General features: G+C 35.7%; 1 protein-coding gene across 1 annotated transcript in view; it reads right to left on the reverse strand.

The window, feature by feature from the left end:
• Positions 1-19,443, reverse strand: part of THEMIS (thymocyte selection associated) — a 188,717-nt gene that overhangs the window by 142,530 nt on the left and 26,744 nt on the right. The window contains exon 2 of the mRNA XM_041744869.1: positions 983-1,141. Within this exon, the coding sequence (XP_041600803.1) occupies positions 983-1,141 (159 nt within the window). The remainder of the gene's footprint in view (positions 1-982; positions 1,142-19,443) is intronic.

Genomic DNA, 19,443 nt, shown 5'->3' on the forward strand with positions numbered 1-19,443 from the left:
TAACAAGTAAAGCATACAGTTAGAACTCATTAAGTATTTGCTAACAGTATTTGCCAGTAAGTTCTAAGTAAGGGATATTTATTAAAAGGAGAGAAAATATTTGTCTTCTATTGGTCGTTAAAATCACTAATGTGGAGAAAAACGAACTCTCCTGCAATATTGGTGGGAATGCGAATTAATGCAGCCACTGTGGAAAACAGTATGGAGTTCCCTCAAAAAATTAAAAATAGAACTTCCATGTGATCCAGGAATTCCACTACTGGTTATTTATCCAAAGAATACAAAAATACCAATTCCAAGAAATGCATGCACCCCTTATGTTTACTGAAGTATTATTTACAATAGCCAAACTATGGAACTATGGAATCAGCCCCAGTGTCCATTGATTGATAAATGGATAAATAAGATGTAGTGTACATATACTGGGATATATATATATATATATATATATATAAATTTATATATATATTTATATATATGTAAATTTGTATTTGAATATTATTCAGTCATAAAAGGATGAAATTTTACCATTTGCAACAGCATGGATGGATATAGAAAGTATTATGCTAAGTGAAATAAGTCAAAGAAAGGCAAGTACTATATGATTTCACTCATATGTGGAATTTAAAAAATAAAACAAGTGAAACAAAGAAATAAGAGAAAAAGCAAAAAACAGACTCTTAACTATAAAGAATAAGGGGGAGGTAGAGGTGGGGGGGTTGGATGAAATAGGTGAAGGGGATTAAGAGGACACCTGTCAAGAGGAGCACTGAGTAATGTATGGAACTGTTAAATCACTATATTGCACATCTGAAACTCATATAATACTGTAGATGTAAAAAATATATATAAAGAATTCTAATTTTTTTCACCCATTACCCTAGAGTGAAAAAAAAGCTACCACTTTTTTTATTATTTTCAATTGTATAGATGTATATTAACAATAGTTTTACAAATGTGAAATGGTTGCAATATACTGTACCTGGAAAATTCATAGGCAGCTCAAATGGTTGTAGAGACTCACAACCCTCAGTGTGCTCACAAATTTCAGCTATGATCTTCTTAATTTTGAGACCAGTAATTTTAATCACTTCTCCTGTTGACAAACAGCATTCATTTCCAAACATTTCATAAATGGAACCTTAAAAAAAAGGAAGAGTTAAAACAGCGTTTTAAAAGAGAAGTTAATAAGAAAGAACAAAGTAGGAGCCTGAAGCCTCATATAAAGTGTTTTTATTCAGTTCCTCTCCTAGCTACCTACTAAACAGAAATTTAATCAAACTTGGCAAAAGGTACAGCATGTACGAAGAAAAATATTAGATTTTCACTCCATCCACTGGGCAAAGTATAAACAACCTTATTTTTGTTATTATTGTAAATTAGATTTATGGTTTCTTCAGCACCTTTAGCTCATCATTCCAAGGTCGCACTACAAACATGTCTTCCGTGGCTGGGATTTATGATCTATTTTTGCTGGGTCACAGAATTAGGCCCATATGAGTCAACAATAATCTAAGTACGTCTTGCAAACAAGGTTGTAATACAATCCAAGATCCAAAATCAGAGTCCATACACCAGGGCCTTATATTAAGAGCATCACATCTATTTATTAAACCTGTTTCTCTTCATCATCATAAATATAAGACTTTCTGTCCATTTTATCTCTTGATTTTTGAAAAGTTGGAAATATCTCTTGGTATCTTTATGGCAATAGGGGGCAGACCAGCCCAGATAAACTGAAAAGCTTAATTTTAGTTCAGAATTTCAGTCTCTTTCCTAATAAACCTCTTATCGTAGACACGAAAGCTAAGCTTCATCCATTTATTTTCCTATGTATCTCCTGATGGAAGAAGAGTGAGCAGTGAAATAACCAGAAAATGAGCAACAGTAAAGAAGAGAGGCCAAAACTCTGGATGCTCTACCCCCAAGTAAAAACGGAACAACCCCAAAACTACACTTCTAAGATATTATTACTTTACAACTGAACAGTAAATGAAAGGCTGATGTAAAAAAATAATTACAAAACCGTGGAGATTTAAACATATCCATTTCTCCCTACCTCAAATATGATGTATATCTTCTTTACCACAGTAAGATGTGAACAATAGAAATATGAGATTTCAGGTAAGTTTGCTTTCCGAATTCTTCTCTATTGAACCCCTTCCTCATAGACTCTTACCTGATACATAAAAGATTTTTGTAGCATTAATGGTTATACCATAAAAGTTATTAAGCCTGGCATCCAATCTAGCATTAAACAACTCCATGATTATATCAGAGTGTCAACAGGGAGCAGGGGCCACACTCAAATTAGAATAATTTAAGGGGATTTTAACAAAGGGGCAATTTACACAGAGGCACAGCCAGTTCTAGGTAGCACAAGAAAATAAGTATCCTGACCTCACCCCTCTCCCTCCGCTTGATCCTCTGCCAGGGTATCTTCCTTTGGCCAAATTCAGCCAGAAGCCAGAGGACGAGGGAGCTGCGGATGCCACCACAGAAGTCAGCCTCTAAGGTGGAGAGTGGGAATGGAAGTCCAGCACACCATCCTTACTGCCCACTATTTAATGAGGACTATTTTTGTAAATATGCTAGTATATCCGCTCCTCCAGTTCTGGGTATGTACTTCCATAGCTCCCTTCTTTTCTAATACTATTCCCTCAACTCTATATGTGTTTATGTCTTTCATGAGCTCCCATACGTAGTGCTGTTAGCTATCTCAAACCTTTTGTGGAACAACCGGGATATTAAAGACATAGCAGTAAATCTGTAGTGCCATTTTCTTCCAATGAGCTTAGAAGAGTTATTTTCTATGATCCTCATTTGGCAATCAATCACGTACTAACGTTTTATATCTTCAGTATTATTTCATCCTGTATTTAACTTTTTATGACTCTAGTTTTTATTACCCACAATTCAAACTTCATGAAAGAAAATACTGCATTATGCTATTGCATAACTACAACACATCAACTGTCCTTCCTCATCCAGTCAGCAAACTTTAATGGAAACCTACTATGTGTCAGGCATTGTTACTGGCAGTAGGTAACAGAGATAAAGTGCATAATCTCTTCCTCCCAAGGAGCCCTGTCTTGAAGCAAGCAGATAAGTACACATACACTACAATAGATCATAAAAAAGTTATAACCTAGGAAATACAGGGCATTGTAGGAGACTATGGGAAGTATTTAATTACAGGGTAAAGAGACTAGGGAAGGATTACTGGAGGAGACTACAGCTGAGCTGAGTTTTTTTTTTTTAAGATTTATTTATTTATTTGAGAAAGAGAGCATGTGAGGTGGAGGGGGGTGCAGAAGGAGAGGGAGAGAAAATCTCAAGCAGACTCTGTACCCAGCGTGGAGCCCGCTGTGGGTTGGGTGCATGGGCGATCCCATGACCCTCAGATCACAACCTGAGCTGAAACCAAGAGTCAGATGCTTAACCGACTGCACCACCCAGGTACCCCTAGCTGAGCTTAGTTTTAAAGGAAGCAACACAAGATGTTGAGACAGGCAGAGGAAATAGTATTTGAAAAGGTACCAAGATGTGAAAGAGCCTGATACATCCTGGAGATTTCAAGTCGTTTGTTATACCTCAAATGTAAAGTAGGAATGGGATAAAAAAGGAGACTAGAAAAGGAAAGGAAGTCCAGATCATACTGCGTCTTTACGAAATTGCCAATAAATAAAAAGGTCAAAGTCTGATGCAACCTCAAAGTCAGAATCTTAATTTTCAGTCATAGTGGTCCAGGAACTAATACCAATTTAACGAGAGGACGTATGGGTGCTTGCTATCCAAAGTGTGGTCTACTGTTTCACCTGGGAGCTTGTTAGAATCTTGGCCAGACCCCAGATCTGCTGAATGAGAATCCACATTTTTAACAAAATCTCCAGACGACACATAAATACAGTAACATTTGGAAAGCAGTGATCTGGGCCACAAATGTATAACTGAAAATGTCTTTGTCCTGAGACTGTTGCAAAACTACCCAGAAAGGGAAGGACATGCCATATAAAAGCATTTAGTGTCACTGAGGCAGAAGATGTTATAAGTAGGGATGGGGAAAAGGTAAGATTTTAAGTAGGGAAGTGACATGGTAAGCTATTTCTTTGTCACATGAAGTAGAATATTATTAGCTGAAGCCCATCAGGCTTAATTTCAACGCAATGAGAGCAACATACATCAAACTGACTGTCTTGGATTCCTGCCTTTCCCTCAAAGGTTCCATTGGAATTCAAAATTAAAAGATGAATGTATGTGAGATTACATGTCAGTTTACAGGAGTAGAAGTCAGAGGATTCTATAAAGAGATAATTCTGTGAGTTTTAGTCACCACATGAAAAGCTTTTGACTCTTAGGTCTCCTTCCAAGAATTCCTCCTTTTGAAAAAAAAAAGAAGAAGAAGAAGAAGAAGAAGTCACTTCTTTCAGCCATATAAGGAAAAGAACCTCATGCAAATACTAATCTTTTACAGTTATCCTTAATTATTTGTGACTTTCTATTTTTTTCTAAACCAAGAATGCTGTTAATTCATTTTTTTAAAGGTTTTATTTATTTATTCATGAGAGACACAGAGAGAAGCAGAGACACAGGCAGAGGGAGAAGCAGGCTCCCTGCAGGGAGCCCATGTGGGACTCGATCCCGGGACCCTGGGATCACGTCTTGAGCCGAAGGCAGATGCTCAACCACTGAGCCACCCAGGCGCCCCAATGCTGTTAATTCATTTTTAATGAACAAAGTGGTCACTGACTCAAACACTAGGAAGTTATGTCCATGAAAGGTGACAAGAACATACAGCAAATCTCAAATCCCTGAAACTTGAAGGGTTTCTGTCCTTCTCTATCACCAACATAATGTCTCCTACAATATATTTTGTCCTCAGAGAAAATATAAAATGGTTAATTTTTAAAATAGCCAACTTTCATGATCTCAGAATAAGCAAATATAACATATGTAATTGCCTTTTAAAAATTTGCTGAGATATGCCTGAACACCATGTTTATGTATAATACAGATGTAGATTTTAATATCATTTTCATTTCATTTTAACCATGACATGTATTTTGAATATGCAAATCTCGAATCTATTAAATCTTTATAGACCGATTCTTTCCAAGTCAGAGCATATGTATTCGGGATAATGCCAAACATCAGAGAAAGCTGGAACAAAGCAGCCTGTTTTCAGTGATCAAACATTGCCCCTGAAGGCTGTAATGAAAGAGCCGTGTGCCTTTGAAATCACCTTTTCTGTAATGCTACTTTGCTCAATAAAAACGACACATTAATATCCTTTTATGAGCTCATCCCTTATTTGACAATCTATACGAACAATGCTATGATCACATTGGAACAGTCAAAACAATTGATTTTCTTCCATTTCCAATAAAAAGTTAAAAATTTATGTTGTTTAGAGGCTGTTTTTCTCTTTACTCAAGATGTACCCATTCCCTCCATTCCCCCACTTCCTTCCCCTGCCCTACCAGGCCACTCACTTCCCCCCTTACCCCCACACCTCTCAAAGTTCAGCCAATCCTAAAGATTCAGCTCATATCCATCATCTTCTTCAAAGTCTTTTTTTTTTAACTTTATTTATTTATTCATGAGAGACAGAGAGAGAGAGAGAGAGGCAGAGACACAGGCAGAGGGAGAAGCAGGCTCCATGCAGGGAACTGGATGTGGGACTCGATCCCAGGTCTCCAAGATCAGGCCCTGGGCTGAAAGAGGTACTAAACTGCTCAGCCACCCAGGCTGCCCCAAAGTCTTTTTTGATTCCTACACCTACGTGAGAATTAATTCTCCCCTCTCTTCTCTAAAGCAGTTTGCATGTATCTCCATAATAGCCCTTGTGTGATTATTAACACAGTCTGTTATTGGGATATCATTTTCTACCCATTAATATTATGTCTATTTTAAAATTTATCATGAATTTCTAGAGGTATCTCTTAACTATATTTATACCCATCCTCACATTACACACAACCAGAAATACAGTTTTTGCCACTTAGTAGATAGAGCCTTAGTGAATGTTGAATTCTATGTTGAATTATTATATGTTGAATATATGAAATATATAAAGTGTTGATTTTTTTATGTTGAAATATGAACTATATGAATATATGAAATATTATATGTTGAATTAGTTTTACTGTAAAATGACAAATTATTGTGAATGTAGTAGAAGGCTTAGTCAACCAAAGCTTTTGCATGAGTTATGTTTTCATTTGGTATGTTTTTTTTTAAGATTTTTTATTTTTTTATTTAAGATTTTATTTTTTTATGAGAGACACAGAGAGAAAGAGGCAGAGACTCAGGCATAAGAGAAGCAGCCACCACGCAGGGAGCCTGAAGGGGGACTCGATCCCGGATCCCCAGGGTCACACCCTGGGCTGCAGGCAGCGCTAAACTGCTGCACCATTGGGGCTGCCCTCATTTGGTATGTTTAATAGCAAATGTACAAGCATATATAAGATTAGCTAGACAGGGCATATTAGAATGAGTAATTCTATAATCTGAATCCCTTACTTGTTGAGTTTCCCACTTTACCATTAAGTTTACCATTTTTATATTGCTGAGCTTAAGGGTAGCGCTCCTGAGATAATCTGAGCTAGATGTAGAAGAGCTAAGAAATCACATGTACAAATTTGATTGATATTGTATGATAGTGTATGTAGAGCCATGTCAGGTTGGGGTTGCCAGTGAAGATGTGTCTTTGCTCCTCTTACACAGGTGTGATTACTCTTTCTTTGCTTTAGGATTGTGTAAACTACCAAGATGCATTCCCACAAAGGAAACAGGTAAGTGTGAAATAATCTTACTAGCAATGCTGTCACTAGACTTGGTGCTTGATAAGGCATTCAGAGACCATTAGGTGATAAGTTCAATTTTCCAAATGAATCTCTAGGTAGTTTACCATAGACATTAAAACTTGAAGTGACCTATGGCTGTAAGAGACATTTTCATGCCTTGTCTTCCATAAAAAGACTGCCTCTATCCCCTGCAGAGCAAAGTTATTCCCACTATATGAAGAATATGCCTAAAAATAGATGAGAATGATAGTAGAATAGCAGTGTGGAAATAAATAGGCATGAAAAAACAAACTTAGAATTTTACTAGGGTTGGATCCTACCAGTTTACATTGCATATGCCACAGAGAAATCTGACGTTGACAGGAAGTGATACTGCAAGGTCATACAAATTCTCTTAAGCCGTTGCCAAAATATCAATATAAAGAGGGCAAAACATGGGCATCAGGTAGTAAGGAAAATGATGGCCACACTAAGAAAAATTAAGGTGTACTCCCTCTCACCTATAAAAATATAGGGTTCTTCTTATGAAGAGGGAATTTAAGTGTTATTCAGGAAGTCAAGCTTAAAAGCAGGAATATGCTAGAAATTATAGTAAATGTTGGTGAGTCTTAAAAAGAATAAACATGGAGGGATGCCTGGGTGGTGCAGTGGTCAAGCATCCAACTCTTGGTTTTGGCTAAGGTCATGATCTTAGGGTTGTGAGATCAAGTCCTGCATTGGGGTCCACACTCAGTGTGTGTGTTGCGGGGAGAGTTTGCTTGAGATTCTCTCTCTCTTCCTCTCCCTCTGCCACTGCTCCATTTGTGTTCTCTCTCTCTCTAAAAGTAAATAAATAAATCTTTTTTTAAAATAAGTATATACATGGAAAAGCAATGAAAACCACAATAGGTTGGAAAGGCTGAAACCTGAGAGCCAATATAGCAGATTAAAATAATAGTGAGGCCAGAAACCAGAAAATGTCCATTTTTCAACCACTCTGTGTGAGTGTGTGTGGCATTTAAATGAACACTAAATAAGTTTTAGTGGCTGAGGAACAAAAATGCATAGTTTCCTATGCTAGCGAAAAACTTGATGCTTGTTTAATGGCAGAGCAATTTAAGAGATTCAATAAAACTGTAATGAGAGTTTGCAAGTTGGGTATTAGGCTAGAAGTCATCATTGTGACTCAATTATCAGAGCAAAGGGATTTGGGATGTGTATATATGAAATGAATATCCCTCCTACACACTGATGAAATATTTCCCTATGATGATGAAACAAATCAGTGGTTCTACATCTCCTGACACTACTATTGACCAATTATCCCCACATTTTACCCATTTTTAACCCTCAAATTGATATCATAAATAGTATTGTAATATTTTTTACATAAACAATGTTGCATTGAGAACTGGCTTATAATTTACGAAGAACTTGGTTTCAAGTATGTTGTATATATTTTAATTTAATTACCTTTGCTTTATATCCTAGATATTTAATATAGCTGTGACAGACCTCTGTAGCCATTTAAAATAATAAACCTGTTCTCTTCATCTCATTTAATGAATATAAATATACTGATTGAATTGATTATACATGGGCTCCAATGCACTATAATGTGTTCATCCAATGCATAAAAATTAAGCTCCAATGTATTATAAATTCTCCTTAAGTTCATTAGCATTGAGTACTTCATTAAGTATTCTGCTTATGAAATATGATTTAGATAATAAAGTTTTAGAAACTTTTTAAAGAATTTTGAAGTCATTTTATGTCCACAGAATTAAATAGTAAAGAATATGCTTGTATTTTGTATGTCTTTCATTTTTTAATATCATTTTTACAATAATTCATTTATATTGCATTTTATTAAAGTACCAGTCCATAATGGATTGGGAAAACAAAAGAAATTGGACCTTCACCAAGATAATTTGTCCTAAACCATTGAGTACATATGTAAGACCATAGTCAGTGCAAGGAGCCAGGATGTAGACCTAGGAAGTTAGAAAGTTAGGATGAAATTTGAACACACTGGAAAAAGAAAGTTATAAACTAATCCACTAAGTCTTATGCAGTATTATTAACTCATCTATCTCAATGTCACCAGCAGCCTGAATGCCCTGACTAAAAAACACAGGAATTTTAATCAACTTGACAGTAATTGTCCTAATTGAAAATTATTACATTGGCATTCTAATTTGTACATTATAATCTTTTATTGTATGAGGCAGTGCTTGAACCAAATTGACCCTGGATGCTTTGAGTTTTTGAACCTACATAGCAAAGGTCCAAAGCCGTGAGCAGGTGAAGTGCCCTAGAAGATGAATGCCAAGAGTTCTATCTAACTAGAGTGCCAAGTATTCTGCATGAGAGAGATGGCAGATATCTAGACTATATTCTAAATATAGAATTTTCTCTTCTGAGCACTAATCACCCATGGCACATTTCCAGCTGAATCCACGTGAGGTCTAATAACCCTCCCCAACATGAAGTTCCAGGTGACTGTGCATTAGCTGAAGATGGCATGCCAGGTATGAATCACTTCCAGCCCAGTCCCACACTATGACTTAACTTGTTTTAAGCCTCCTTGGTTGATATTTATTTATTTATTTATTTATTTATTTATTTATTTATTTAATATTTCTAAAGATTTTAATCCTCAGATCAAGATAATTTGCTACAAAGGCTTAGTTATAAAGAAGAATACAGACTCCCTGAACCCATCTTTTTTTTTCCCCCTAGAGCATCTGTCTGAATTGAGGCATAAAACCCTTAACTTGATAACAATCACAACTTCGTATAGCTGGATGACAGCCATAGGATGAGTTTCAGTTTCATTTGCATCCCTAAGCACAGTGTGGCTAGTTCTAGTGATCTCTTGCCTCACTGAGTTTCACTGTCAGACAGGAGCTTTCATGCCATCTTATCCTCTTGACGTATTACAATGACTAAGTCTGTAGAGTATCTCTACCAAGTAGTTGTCCGGACCATATTTGAACACTTTCACTGATTGAATTCCAATTATTTCAAGGTAAACTACTCTACTTTTGAGCAATTCTCACTGTTATAAACCTCTGCATGTTAGTAAGTTCAATATGCTGTCCTGGAGGATATGCACATTAGAACTATTTTTAGCCACTGGAATAATACAGTAAACAATTCCTTTTTTTCCCCTTATGTTTTATTTACTTAAGTAATCTCTACACCCAACATGGGGCTCAAACTCACAACTCTGAAATCAAGAGTCACATGCTCTTCCAACAGAGCCAGGCAGGCACCCCACCCCCCAACTGGATTTTCTACATCGTCTTAAACAGTCTTAAAATGTTTCAAGATAGCTGTCACAGTTGTCCTTTCTAACAAATCAATCTTTCAAACAACTGACATACGTTCTGGGCCACTCCTTGCAGCATAGGTTTTCCCCATGATAAAACTACTTATAGCTCAACTTACATAGAGGTAAATGGCATCCTCAGAGTTGTGCGACATGGGAACATGACTCTCAAAAAGTGTTCCCTTGAGTGTTCCAGGGGAAAGTCAATAGAGCCTATTTAGGATGAAACTTGCCATGAAACTAAAAATCTTTGTAGGAACAATAAGGCAGCCATTTCACACTAGTAACATTTGACTTTGCCAACCAGTGATTTCTATAAAAGCAAAAGTAAAAATGTTCTAAAGCTGAGTAGTAAACTTAAGGAAATAATACCTCATCAGTAACTGGATTCTTCTCGGCATTTCTTCCACCATGAAAGCCAAGACATGAAGTTTATTTCCCCAGTCAAGGAAAGAGATTTAGTCATTATTTAGTTCTGAGATCCAAAGACTATTGCAGTATTGGGGAGATCATAGTCCTGAAAAGACAGATTTTCTTGGATTGGGACAATGGTGTGCTGTTGTTGTTTTTTCTGTATTTCACAACTGCCAAAATCCTTTTATGTGAATATAAGAATCAAATAATGGGAGATGATCATATAGTAGATTGTAGACAAGGAAGACTCACCACATGACATAAAGGAATGGCCTGTCTGGTTGCAAAAAAATAGGATTTTTTTTTTTAAATTGCAAAGATGAAAAAATCCAATGTCCTATTTTTTATTTCCAAAATTTACACTTTGTGCCGTACCAGGAAAAAAATTAGTTTTATAAGTCAAAGCTTTAGATTTATAAGAGCTGTTTCTTACTGAGAGAAGTAAAAGCCAGGTCCTAAAGAAGAAAGTCACAGAATTTATGCTTCAAAGTACAGAATAGAAGAATCTCAAGCTATCTTTTGGGAGGCCAGCTGGGAAGGGGAGAGATGAGTTCAATGGAGAGTCATCTTGGAGAATATTAGTTGGGGAGATGTACAGAGACTGCCTAAATAGTCTACACAACATCCTCTATGATCAACTCCAGAAATCTGTGACTGAAGTCTGGGACATTCGGCCATTCCTATAAACACTACATTAACATGAAAAAAATAAGCTCAGTTTCTCAGCTTCTCACTTCTAAGAGCCTCCTTCAATAGCTTCCTGAATGTCCAGCAAAAATGAAGTCTATCCATTTATATCAGAGGTCTTTTTTTTTTTTTTAAGATTTTATTTATTTATTCATGAAAGACACCAAGACAGAGGCAGAGACACAGGCAGAGGGAGAAGCAGGTTCCATGCAGGGAGCCTGATGTGGGACTTGATCCCAGGACTCCAGGATCACACCCTGGGCCAAAGGCAGACGCTCAACCACCGAGCCACCCAGGCGTCCCTATATCAGAGGTCTTTACATCCACCTTCAGGTTTGACAACTTACTAGAAGGACTCATGGAATTCAGAAAAGCTGTTGTACTTACAACTAAAGTTTATTAGAGACCAACGATACGGATTAAGATCAGCAAAGGAAAAAGGAACAGAGGGCAGACTCCAGGAGACAAGTTTCCAGTTGTCTCCTCCCAATGGAATCACATGAACAAAATTTAATTCTACTAGTGGATGGCAGCATATACAAATTATTGCCAGTGAAGGAAGTTCATGTGAGCCTCGGTGTTCAGAGATTTTATTAGAGGTCAATCAAATAGGCATGGAGTCTCCATATGACTGACCCTAACTGCTCAATGTTCAGTACTCCCCTCAGAGGTCAAAGTAATACGGCATGGCTCAGGACCCCAGCAAAACAGTGACTGGCATTTACCCTAAGTCACATCATTAACATAAGCTATCTATAATAGCCCAAGTTCCAAAGTATAAACTCTTACCAGGCAGGATATTCCAAAGGAGCCAAAGGCCAACCCTTTCTTTAGATTGTGCAGAGTTTGAACATCTGAAGACTGCAGAGTTAACCCTTTACTATACACCATTATGTCAAGACTCTGTTAAAGCTCGTCAGAAAAAAAGTTGTCCAAGTTGTCCTGGGTGGCTCAGTCGGTTAAGGTCTGCCTTTGGCTCAGGTCACAATCCCAGGGTCCCAGGATTGAGCCCCACATCAGGCTCCCTGCTCCATGGGGGGGCTGCTTCTTCTTCTCCCTCTGCCTGCCTCTCCCCTTGTTTGTGTGCCCTCTCTCTGTCAAATAAATAAATAAAATCTTAAAAGAAGAGAAATAAAAAATTTGTCCAAGACTTGTAAAAGCAAAAAAGGATAATAGTTGTCCTTTTAGTGGAGAGCTGAATATCATCTAGTAGACCTTTTAGAAATGGTCTGAGTCTATAGAGATATGCAGATTTGAATGACATTTAATTGACTTAGAGAAAATTGACAGAAATGTAAATGATATTTAGCTATCATAATGAGTGATTATTTTCCATTGAAATAAAAATAAATTTTTCCACCACACATAAAATTGACCTATGCCTCATAGAAAAGATAGCCCTAAACACTACATATTTAAGGATGATAATCAGATCTGAATATTGGAAAATTCATTTCAGTATTTCTTTTTTTTTTTAATTTTTTTTTTTATTTATTTATGATAGTCACAGAGAGAGAGAGAGAGGCAGAGACACAGGCGGAGGGAGAAGCAGGCTCCATGCACCGGGAGCCCGATGTGGGATTCGATCCCGGGTCTCCAGGATCGCGCCCTGGGCCAAAGGCAGGCGCCAAACCGCTGCGCCACCCAGGGATCCCCATTTCAGTATTTCTGATTGTATTTTTGCACATGTGGTTCTCTCATTTAGTGATTTAAAAAAATATTTCATGTGTTCATCTTATGTTTATATGGGAGTGATGCTTTTATCTTTGTGAAAAATTTGTACTGCATCAATCTCACATTAGTTGCACAGTGTTTGCATTCTCTTTTTAATATGTCTAGTCATTTGTAACAGAGTGGGATCCTGGATTCCCAGAAGTGCATTGATAATCAGATATGGAGAGTATTCAATGTCTATATTTGGTGGAAATGCAGTGTTGAAACTCATGCCACTTATATTTGTAAAGTGGTGTATATGACTTACACTGCAGATTTCTTCTCTTTCTTTCTTTCTTTCTTTCTTTCTTTCTTTCTTTCATTTCTTTCTTTTTGTTTGCCCTGCTTTCCCTTCCCCTGTTTTCTGATTTACTGAAGAATTAAAAAAAATAATTGATAGGTGAAGAGAGAAGATTAAAGATCTATATTGTCTTCAAAATATATTAAACCTACTCAAGTCCTTCTGTAAAGTACAATATGCATTATAAAGTCCCTACTCAAAATGTCTATAGTTTTATTCAATGAGAAAAAAAATTATTTTTTTAAGTTTTTATTTTAATTCCAGTTAATTAACATGCAGTGTTGTATTCGTTTCATATGTACAATATAGTAGTTCAACACTTTCATATATTACCCTGGCTCATCACAATAAGTGCCCTCCTTAATCTCCATCACCCATTTGATTTACACCCCACCCCCACCTGACTCTCCTCCCCTCTGATAGCCATCAGTTTGTTCTGAATAATTAAGAGTCTGTTTCTTGATTTGTCTCTCTTTCTCTATTTTCCCCCTTTGCTTTTTTGTAAAATTTTAAAAATAAACACTGATTAACATCATTATATAGTTATGTGACTTAATATAATTTATTTTTGGAGATCAAGTTATTTTTCTTTTGTCATTAAAATAAATCTGCAACAGATAAAATTTCAGTATCATTTTTTAAGAATGGCATTTTTTACGGAGTGTTACATGCAACTGATGAATTATTGAAAACTATAGCTGAAGTTGATATACTATATGTTGGCTAATTGAATTTCAATTAAAAAAAGAATGATGTTTTTAAATTTTATGTTCAAAAGACTCAGACTGAGAAATTATAAAACGCAATAGAATTCTAAAGTCTATTCTAAATATTAAATCACTATGTTAAAGAGTTCACTGTCCTCATAATTTTATAAAGTTTTGAGAACAATGAGGAAAGTTTCATACTTAACTGAGCTAACAGGCATAATATTGAAGAATTTCCAGTATTCAATCTTATTAATTAGTAACTATCATCCACTGAGATCCCGTACAATTCAGAGAACAATACCAAAAAATAAGATACAAAGAGCCAACCAACTAACTAAATAGACAAAAACAAAAGATTTATTTTCTTTGAGTTTACATTCTAGGTAACTAGAAATCGAAGGCACATACAAATGGTAAAGAAGGAAAACAAGTAAGCTAGTAGACACTAGTGCTAGGCATGAAGAATTGTGGTTAAGCCTCCAAAGTTTTTTTGATATTTAATAGAACAGATATTAGGTAAGAAAAAAATGAGTTTCTGTGCTATAAAAAAGGAAATGTGACTACGCTCTTTCTGAAGACTATTCCTTCCTTCTGGATGGAAATAAAAACACGAAGAGCTCCTTTTATTATATAAACCATTATTGTTGAAAAAACTCTGAGGCAACCACTGACTTCCATTCAGCTCAGCTTAGCTGAATGATTTCTCTGTAATATTAATTGATTATGTTTGAGCCAAAAGTCTTTCTCTACACTGAGAAACAAGATAATGAATGGTTGTGAACCCACCCCAAGAAACTCAGTTCAGCTGCTGACACAAACTGCAAAACAGCTGCTTAAACAAACAAACAATATGTATACTTCTCTCTCAAATAGTAATTCAGTGTTAACTTATCAGGATTCACATTTACAGTCTTTATTGGTTCCAGCTTTTCTGTATGTTGCTGTTCTTACCTCTTCAACGTGAGACTTCCCTCATAGGTTCTAAGTTGGCTGCTCCTGTTCCTACTACCATGTCTAAAATTCAATTAGTGAGAAAGAAAAACGAGAAAGAGAGATGGCTTGCAATATATATTTCCTTTGTTTTAGTGACTTGCAATAGAAATTTTACACATTGAATACTTTCACAACCCACTGGCCAAAACTAATCAAATGGCCAAAAATAAACTTCAGAAGACATGTGCAATGTCCTTTAAATGGACAATTGTGTTCAGAGCCAAGACCTTTGTTACTACAAACAAAGGAGAGACTAGATATAGTTAGGGGGACAGTTAACAGACTCTCATCCAAAAGGTGAGGGAAAGGTACTTATATTTCATGATTTAAATTAAGCTGCACTGTGCCTGTAAATCTTACATTTCAGGGGTGGAAGGATGTATATTTTTCTTTGAAACACCAAAGCCAGGAAGCCTGTTGCAGAGGTGAGAGTGCAGATTGGGATTCTAGGGCTGATCTTGATCTCTGCTGAAGAGATAACAGCTATCAAACCTACACACATACAGACACCAACGCATGCATAAAATTCCTCTCTCCATTCATTCCTAGGCATTTAACTAGGTAAATATCACAGATAAGAATGCCTCTCTAGAGTCAGATTCAAATCCAGGATCTACATTTAATAGATGTATGATCTCAGGCAATATCTTCATCTGTAAAATGGAGATAGTACCTCAATTTCCTATCTTTAATATGAGAATTGTAATATTACTTTAAATAGCTACTCTGAGGATCAAATAAGATAATTTTTAAAGGCATATGGATCAGGCACCTGGCATCTATATAGTGATAAATAAATATTAGCCATCATCGATATCATTGTTATTATTCCATGTGATGTTAAAATCAAACAAATCAGTATAATGTTATATTATTATAAGCTGGTGTGATTTTCTTGACCAAGATAAAAGTATGCTCTTATGGATGAGGGTAGGATTTTCCCTGAATAAAAGATTGATACTTCTTTGTCAGTCATTCTAAGAAACAGAAGATTGTGGAAGAAAAGATAGAAATTTTGAGAATTGAGAATGGCAATGAACTTTATTTCCAACTTTACCAATAAAACTTAGTATGCCACAGATGGGTTACGAGGGTACCAACACACTAAACTCCTTATTCCTTGAAGTGACCAACTGAGGTAGGTCTGGGATGACTAATGACTTTGGCTGGTAACCTCTGGCTGTAAGTCGCCTTATCTATTTACCCATGTGCCAAATAAATATTCCTATTATGTATACATGTCTGACATAATTTAAAGAGTTGGGAGGAATGGTCACTCCTAATGGAAAAGATAAGTGCTTTCTTTTTATGGAAGTTGGCTGAGAAGTAACTATTACAGCTAAAACATTCAAAAAGGCACCCTGAAAGGCACTTTATTTGTATATTTATCAAATTATTCATTTTTTAATCTATTCAAAAACCTAACTGAATACATGCTATATGCCAGACAAAAGAATTACGGTAAATGCTACTAATATAAAGATGAGTAAATGACATGTGGACTCAATCTTCATGAAATTTTTAATATACTAGAATGTAAATATTAATAAAAACATCACACAAATACATGATTATAAAATGATAACTACTATGAAAGAGAAATTCATAATACTAGGATATAGGGCCTGGGCTTCTGGGCTCCATGAATAGTACATATGTATTATATTTATTTATTAAACCATTCAACAAATATTTATTGAGTATCAGGCATACTAATCTCAAGGTTACAGTAAAGGTTTATTAAAAGATTTTAACTGGGACTTCTATTTCTGGGAAAATGAAGCAGACATAAATTTTCCTAAACTCATATATCCCAGTCTAGAAGGTAAAGAAGCTGGCAACCTAGAAATGCCAATGGGTACAGACAAAAATAAAGCAAAACAAAACCTCAATAAATCTTGTTCTCTCTAGCTAGATAATAAGGAAAGGAACAGCCCAGTAAGAAAGAAAACTTTTTTTATGATTACCATTACACCACAGAAAATAATTTGGTTCCAGGAAAGGATGAGTGGAGACCTTAGAATCCCACCCTTGATGAGTATAATTAGATACTCACCCACCCATTGCTGGGATGGTATCAAAAAAGGCAGAGTTGAGATAGGACTTACATCTTTGTAAGCCAGTAATAATCCCCCACCTCCTGTAAGGGAAACCTTGTAGAAAGAGCCTGGACTTTCTCAGTCCGGGAGTACTGAGGCGCCTTACCCCTCACCACTTGGGTTATGTCACAAGACGTCTACTGAAAAATCAGGACTTTCACTACTGTGTAATGAAAGAGGCACTTCCCTAGCATAAAGTCATATGAGTAATAGTGATGAGTCACTACCATCCCTCCCATCAAGAGTGGTGTCAGTGAAGCCCTACTGAGGAGCCAGTACTTCCACTCTGACCAGCAGTAATGAAGACCCCTTCCTCTTCACGTGTCAGTAGAGGACAAAGGGGGAGCCTGAACTTGTAAGCCCATCTGATAATAATGAAGCAGTGCACCCCATCCACTGCTGAAGAAACAAAAATTAGTAACCAAATGGAGAACTAGAGATATAATGATAGATTTGAGTCTTGATATAGCAATAGTTATATAATGTAAATAGTCTAAATATATCAATAAAAAGAGGTTGACACAGTAGATTTAGAACATGACTTGATTATATGCTACCTACAAGAGATTCACTTCAAACGTAACAATATAGGCAGGTTTAAAGAAAACAGGATGAGAAAAGATAGATCATGCAAACATTTATCAAAGAAAAGCAGAAGTAGCTATATTAACAAAAGTTATGGTAAACTTCAGAGCAAAAAACAATTACTAGGAATAGAAAAAGACATTAGATAATAATAAAAGGATCAATCTAACAGGAAGATACAGCAATCCTAAATGTGTATAAACCAAATAACAGAGTTGTAAATACGTAAAGCAAAAACAGATATAACTGAAAGCAGAAATAGACAAACCCACATTTATAACTTGGAGACTTCAACATCCGTCTCTCAATAGTTGATCAACATATTAGATTATCAGAAGGATAGAGAAGAACAACAATACCATCAAACAGGATGTAATCTATATTTACAAAAACACTATACCTAACAACAGCAAATACATATTGTTTTCATGATTTTCTTTTTTTAAGATTTATTTATTTATTTGAAAGAGACAGAGAGTGGAAGAGAGGGAGAGGAGAATCCTCAAGCAGACTCCTCACTGAGCATGGAGCCTGGTGCAGGGCTTGATCCCAGGATCCTGAGATCATGACCTGAGCCAAAATCAAGAATCAGATGCCAAACCTACTAAGTCACTGAGACACGCTTACACATGGTTTTCAAGTGCTCGCCAGGACATATACAGAGATATTTTGTGCCATAAATCAAATCCCAACAAAGTTAAAGAATTAAATCATAGTATTCTCCAACCACAGTGAATTAAAAATCAATAATAGGAAATTCTCCAAGCATTTGAAAACTGAATTCTATACCTCCAAATAAACTGTAGACCAAAAAATTTTTTTCAAGGGAAGTTTTTTTTTAACTTTATATATATATTAAATTTTGAAAATTATATGTTTTCATTCAGAATTATTCAGTTCTGAATGAAAATGTAAAATTCAACATATCAAAGTTTGTGGAATTCAGATAAGGAAGTGCTGAGTGGGAAATATATATATAGTGCCAAATGCTTAAAAAGGGAAGGGGCACCTGGCTGACTGAGTCAGAAGAGCATGAGACTCTTGATCTCAGGGTTGTGATTCAAGCCACATATTGGATGTAGAGATACTACAAAATAAACAGACTTTAAATAAATGAAAGAAGAAATAAAATAAATAAAAATTAAAAAGGGCAACAAGTCTTAAATCAATAATATAAGCTCTTGAAGAACGTGGAACAAAAACAATTTTAAAAAAATCAAATCAATGATTCAAAGAGAAGATTATTTGAAAAAAGTCAATAAAATTGACAAGTCATTAGCAATTCTGAAAAAGAAGATACAAATTACCAATAAGAACACTAAAACAGAGGAGATAGCTACATACCCTCCATCAGTGTGCAGAAATCCATTCCATTCCTATACACCAATAACAAAGCAGCAGAAAAAGAATTCAAGAAATTGATCCCACTTACAATTTCACCAAAAACAATAATATACCTACAAATAAACCTAACTAAAGATATAAAAGGCTTGTTGTACTCTGAAAACTATAGAACACTTCTGAAAGAAACTGAAGAGGACACAAAGAAATGGAAGAGCATTCCATATTCATGGATTGGAAGCATAAGCACTGTTAAAATGTTTATATTATCGAGATAAATCTACATATTTAATGCAATCCCTATCAAAATATCACCAGCATTTTTCAGAGTCAGAACAAACAATCCTAAAATTTGAATGGAATCACAAAAGAACTAATAGTCAAAGCAATTCTAAAAAAGAAAAACAAAACTGGAACCATCACGATTCCATATTTTAAGCTGTCTTACAAAGCCATAATCATCAAGACAGTATGGTACTGG

Source organism: Vulpes lagopus, chromosome 2 (genome assembly GCF_018345385.1).
Source record: "Vulpes lagopus strain Blue_001 chromosome 2, ASM1834538v1, whole genome shotgun sequence".
NCBI lineage: Eukaryota > Metazoa > Chordata > Mammalia > Carnivora > Canidae > Vulpes > Vulpes lagopus.